The 6,050-nt window shown below is 45.4% G+C and overlaps 1 protein-coding gene across 1 annotated transcript in view; it reads left to right on the top strand.

Annotated features, from left to right (window-relative positions):
• The window catches only part of LOC101984682 (carcinoembryonic antigen-related cell adhesion molecule 1-like), a 124,372-nt gene that overhangs the window by 97,349 nt on the left and 20,973 nt on the right, over window positions 1-6,050 (top strand). Inside the window, exons 4-5 of the mRNA XM_005361166.1 lie at window positions 1,386-1,664; window positions 2,118-2,372. Coding sequence (XP_005361223.1) covers window positions 1,386-1,664; window positions 2,118-2,372 — 534 coding nt within the window. The remainder of the gene's footprint in view (window positions 1-1,385; window positions 1,665-2,117; window positions 2,373-6,050) is intronic.

Genomic DNA, 6,050 nt, shown 5'->3' with positions numbered 1-6,050 from the left:
TTCTGAGACCTCGCAGGAAGGTGGAGAGCCCTAAGAGATGGGAGAAAAGTGTACAAATGGCAGCTCCTTGCCTCTGGGGGTCCGGACCTGAGTTTATTTCCTGAAGGCAAACAGTAAGAGACACTGCTTGGTGGAAGGTCAGGTCATTGCTCACCTTTCAGGTGAACTTGTAGGCATGGCAACAATCATTGTCCTATCCTAGGGAAACTGAGAAAGGAAACAGTCAGTGAGTCAGGGTCATACAGGCCATGGGTGGCACAAGCTATCTGTCAACAGCCACATCTCCAGCCTCCCCACCATGGTGACTCTATTAGGTACCCGGGAGTCTTCTAGATCATTTCCAAGTCTTGGGGTTCTTTTATGATTCCCTGATTCATGTCAATCAATATCAAACTCCTGACAAGAATGGCCCAGGTGAAGCCCAGCCTGACCTGAATTCTAACCAGATATGGATTGGTGTGAGATCTCTGACGGGCTGTCAGGTTCTCAGGGAAGCTCAATGGGAAGACTAATCATGACCTATCTGTAGGAGAGCCCTGAGCAGCAAAGGCTTGGAGGGCGCTGGTCCTCACTGAGCAGTGGAGGTCAGGGCAGCAGGAGGGTCTCGCATATTGTGTCCCAAGACATGCAATGTGTCAGTGAGGACCAGGAGATAACATGAGGTCTCTGATTCCAAGTCTCGAGTCTGTCCATCACCACACACTGCAGCTCAATTCCCTCGTGGGAAAGCCCTTGCTTCTCCCATACACAGCACAGAGGCCCCACTGTCTCTGAGAGCTCAGCTACTCCATCTGCCTGTATTTTGCTTCCTGCCTGATTCTTTGAGGATCTGGGGCTAAGAGACCATCTCAGAATAATGAGAATCTGGAGAAATGAAGAAATCTGGTGAGGGGTAATTCTAAATGGTCAAGAACTGCTTTTACAGACACCCACACCTGAAATTTTAGTTTTCTGACATTTTCTGGATGCTTTTAAACTGATTGTTGGTTGATAAAAACAAACTAACAAACAAAAATTATGTTTGTGAGAAGTACTAGATTATTAGATTTCCAAAAACTTCTAAAAATGCCAAAACACTTAATAACTTCTTCAATTGATGTTAAGGCTACATAATTATAGTCTCTTTAAAATAAAAGCATATTCTTCCATAACTTAGATCTTATGACAGACTCTGAGATGTCATTTTTGTTCAATTTGATGAACTAATTTTTAAATTTAATTTTCGCTTTGAATAGAAAACAAATTGACATAGGTTCAAACATTATCACACAGACTCAAGTACACACCTCCAACTGTACTTTATAAAAAAAAAAACATAGAGAGGCCCATACAAGAATCAGAGGCACCACACAGGGCAACCTTCTCTCTGTTGTCTGCACACACAGCACTGCTACCCAAGCCCAGCATCACAAGCAACAATTCCAATCCCATGGAGGGTGAGGACTCAGTAGCATTCACGTGTGAGCCTGAGACTGAGAATACAAGCTACCTGTGGAGGAGAAATGGCCAAAGCCTCTCAGAAGGTGACAGGCTGAAGCTGTCTGAGGGCAACAGGACTCTCACTTTACTCAGTGTTGTGAGGAATGACACAGGAGATTATGAGTGTGAAACCCGGAACCCAGTGAGCACCTCCCGAAGTGACCCATTCACTCTGAACATTACTTGTGAGTATTATCTGTTTCATCCTTTTTACAGCTGCCTAAGTACAGACAGTTAGAGCTAGGACACTCAGTCCCCTTGGGTTGATGACACAGACCCACCACACAGATACCTAGGCTGACCAGGGCCTCCTGATCCAGCCCAGGTACATGCAGCCAGGCCCAGTATTGAGCTAGAATGGGTTTCCGGCTCAGGCTGATGGAGACAGGGGACAGCACAGGCTCAGGCTCAGTTCACACATGAGTGTGCAGTGGGGATGTTTGTGTGCTGTGCTCGAGATGGATCAGGACTTTTGCCTGCTGCTTGAATACTCTTCTACAAATCTGCACCCCAGTTCTGGGTGGGGCCTGCTCAGCGGAAGTTATAGCACAGATCAGAGAGATACGATGACCTTCTGCAGACCAGGATTGCCCTTCCCTCTGCTGACATCACTTGTGCCTTTGTTTTGTTTGCTCCAGATGGTCCAGATGACCCGATCATATCCCCCTCCAATACTTACTTCCGTTCAAGGAGAAACCTCAGCCTCTCCTGTCAAGCAGCCTCTAACCCACCTGCACTGTACTCTTGGTTTGTCAATGGAGAGCTCCTGTCATCCTCCCAAGAGCTCTTTATCCAAAACATCACTACTAATAACAGTGGATCCTATACCTGCTTCATCTATAACTCTGTCACTGGCCTCAATAAGACCATAGTAAAGAACATTGAAGTCCTTGGTAAGTAGATCTCTAAAATATCAGCGCCAGGTTTGGAGTTGAGTCTTTTGGCTTTCTGGGAAGACACAGAAGAATTTAATTTACAGCCCATGTAATGGAAACAAGCAAAACTCCATTCTCTCCTGAGCATCCTGTTCCATCCCTATGTCTGATCTTCTCCTAAGGCTCTGACTACTCCTGGCTGATAGGGATGGAGCTTGGAGTGTGAGGAGGAGCTTCTCCCAGCCTTGGAGACCTCAGGTTGTGGGAGGGACTTCCCAGGGGAGGGAGAGCCTTAAGGTCAAGAATTACTTCTGTCACTAACACAGGCCTTCCTGTCCCCTCCATTTTCTTCTTAAGACCCTCATGACTTGGAGGAACACCCAGGGCTTTACTGTGCTCACATTCTTTTTCCCCAAATGTGAGGAGAAAACTCCCTCCCCACAGATGGGGACCAGCAGTTCAGAGCTCTGCTCCCAGCTCTGCTTCTGTCTCAGGGGTGACTGGCTGAGCTCTGACTCCATGGGAGGGGAAGAGAGGGTGGATAAGGCACCTGGGACCCTGGTTCTGAGTCAGGGTGAACCATGTCACTGATGACTTGATGATGCTCTTTCCCTTATTCTTCTCAAGTTTTAAAAAACAAATGTTGAGCTGGGTGGTAGTGGGGCATGCCATTAATCCCAACAAGTGGGTGGCAGAGGCAGGAGGACCTTCGGGAGTTCAATGCCATCCTTATCTAAGAAAGCTATTTCCTGGACATCTAGAACACAGAGAAACCCTGTCTAGAAAAACAAAAACAAAAGTCAACTGAGTGTGGTGTCACACACCCTTAATGCCCAGTACTAAGGAGGGAGAGGCAGGTAAACAATGTGAGTTAAAGGACAACCTGGTCTACATAGCAAATTCCAGGTCAGTCAAACCTACAAGTGATACCCTCCCTCAACGAAAATAAAAAGGAAAAATTAAAAAGCAAAGTAAAATAAAATTTCACTGGTGTACATCAGAGTGCTTGAGGTCAGGAAGGGAAAGTGGAAAGGTGGCCTGCAGGTTAGTTGGCGCTGAACTGTGTCTGGCCACCAGCACAGGGGGTGACTGCTGAGAACAGTGACGTACACTTGCTTGGAGAACAGAGACTCCTCTGTCGAGTGCACAAGAAAGTGTTCAGATAATCTGTGGTGAGATCCAAGGATGGCAGACCCTAGTACTAGCACTTGGGAGGCTGAGGCAGTTGTATCTCTTTCAGTTTAAGGCCAGCCTGGTTTACATACCAAGTACCAGGCTAGCCAGGACTGTAGAGAAAGACCCTGTCACAAAAAAAAAAAAAAAATCAGTATTGCGGATAAGAGCAGCAGGCTGTGGTCAACGCTGTGGCCATTAACGTCTTCTCTGTGGTATTTAATCCATCTCCAAGCATCAGGACTAAGATTTCCCTCCACATAAATTCTACCTTTCTTTCTTTGTTTGTTTCTTTTTTTCCATATTTATTTATTTTTTTGAGATAGGATTTCTCTGTGCCTTCAGGGAACTCACTCTGTAGACCAGGCTGGCCTTAAACTCAAAGATATCCATCCACCTCTGACTCCTGAAGGCTGGGCTTAAAAGTGTGTGGCACCACAAGCCAGTTAATATAGAAATTCCCTGCTTTGGGATTTTGCTCAGTTTAGGTGTAGGCTTCAACATCTTTAAGATTAGCTAGGCATTCTGAATCCCACGACATATTATTTAATAAAAAAGAAACAGAAGGATATTTTATAATGAAAGGACCTGACTGTTCACACTCACAGAAAGTGTGAGCAAGAATTTGCACAAAAGTCAATAGGGAAAACATCTCCCTCCATGAGATTTGTGGACATGTGGGCTGAAGGGAATCCTAGTGTGGAACCTGCACACATACCCTGAGTCGAGGGTCAATGTGGGCAGTCTGGGTAGGAGGAAGATTCAGCTCTCTCTTTACAGGTTGTATCTTGAATCCAAACATGTGATCCATGTCATTCTGTGGGCCCTATGAGCTGGCTGAGATCTCTGAGGATGAAGGACTCTCAACTGTCTTCTCCACTGTTTATCCACAGAGCCAGTGACTACACCCTCCATCCAAATCAGAAATACCACAGTCAAAGAACTGGACTCTGTGTCCCTGAACTGCTCCTCAAACAACACTGGGATCTCCATCCATTGGCTCTTCAATGGCCAGAGTCTGGAGCTCACTGATAGAATGAAGCTGTCCCTGGACAACAGCACCCTCAGCATAGACCCTGTCAAGAGGGAGGATTCCGGGAAGTATCAGTGTGAAGTCTCCAATCCAATCAGTTCTGAGAGGAGTGACCCCATCCAGCTGGACATAATACGTGAGTGACCTCCCCTCCCTTCTTTTTCTATAGTGTTGGGGGTGGGGCAAATTCTTCATTAGCAGTTTGCAAAATGGGTAAAAGTCACCAGGAGAAAAACAGTCTCAATATTCAAATGCAGCCAGCAGTAGTGGTGCATGCCTTTAATCCCAGCAATCTGAGGGAGAGGCAGGTAGATATTTGTGATTTCGATGCCAACCTGGTGTGCAAAAGCTAGTTCTAGGACAGACTCCAGAGTTACAGATAAGCTCTGTCTCAAAATCAAGGATAAAAACCTTCAAACACAGTCATGTTAGTGATGGATACATGTTAATCTCTTGGTAAACACCACAAAAGCTGAGCACGGTACTTCATGGCTTCACGAGAGGTGGAGACAGGTGGATGTCAGTGAATACCAAACAACTGTGGACTTTGTAGTGAGGTCTAGGTTAGCCAGGGCTGCATTGTGAGACCATTTCTTAAAAAGAAAAAAAAAACAGTATGGAAGATTAGAGAGGTAGGCAGTGGACATTAATGTCTTCTTTGTGGTATTTAATTCTCCATGATCAGGAATAAGTTTACCTTCAAACAGAAATTATTTTAATTATTTATTTATTTATTTATTTATTTATTTATTTATTTATTTACTTTTGGTGTTTGAGACAGAGTTTTACTGTGGAACTTTGGTGCCTGCCTGGAACTCACTGGGTAGATCAGACAGACATTAAACTCGCAGAGATGTACCAATTCTGCCTACTGACTGCTTAGATTAAAGGCATGTGTTACCACTGCCTGGCTCAAAGAGAAATTTCTCAGTTGAGGTTTCCCCCAGCCCTGAAGTGTAGACTTCAAAACCTTTAAGATTAGCTGGGCCATCTGAACCGCATGACACATTATTTAATGAAAAAGAAACAGATTTCTATTTTATAATAGAGGGACCTAACTGTTCACACTCACAGAAAGTCTGAGCAAGAATTTGCACAAAAGTCAATGGGGAAAACATTCTCCCTCCATGAGATTTGTGGACATGGGGGTGAAGGGAATCCTAGTGTGGAACATGCACACACACCCTGAGTCGAAGATCACTGTGGGCAGTCTGGGTAGGAGGAAGGTTCAGCTCTCCCTTTACAGGTTGTATGTTGAACCCAAACTTGTGGTCTTCCAGGGGGCCCTGACATTCTGTGTTCCCTGTGAGCTGGCTGAGATCTTGAGGGTAAAAGACTCTAAATGGTCTTCTCCACTGTTTATCCACAGAGCCAGTGACTAAACCTTCCATCCAAGTCAGCAACACCACAGTCAAAGAACTGGACTCTGTGTCCCTGAACTGCTCCTCAAACGACACTGGGATCTCCATCCATTGGCTCTTCAATGGCCA

Source organism: Microtus ochrogaster, linkage group LG4 (genome assembly GCF_000317375.1).
Source record: "Microtus ochrogaster isolate Prairie Vole_2 linkage group LG4, MicOch1.0, whole genome shotgun sequence".
Classification (NCBI taxonomy): domain Eukaryota; kingdom Metazoa; phylum Chordata; class Mammalia; order Rodentia; family Cricetidae; genus Microtus; species Microtus ochrogaster.
This window is presented reverse-complemented; position numbering and strand designations above follow the sequence as displayed.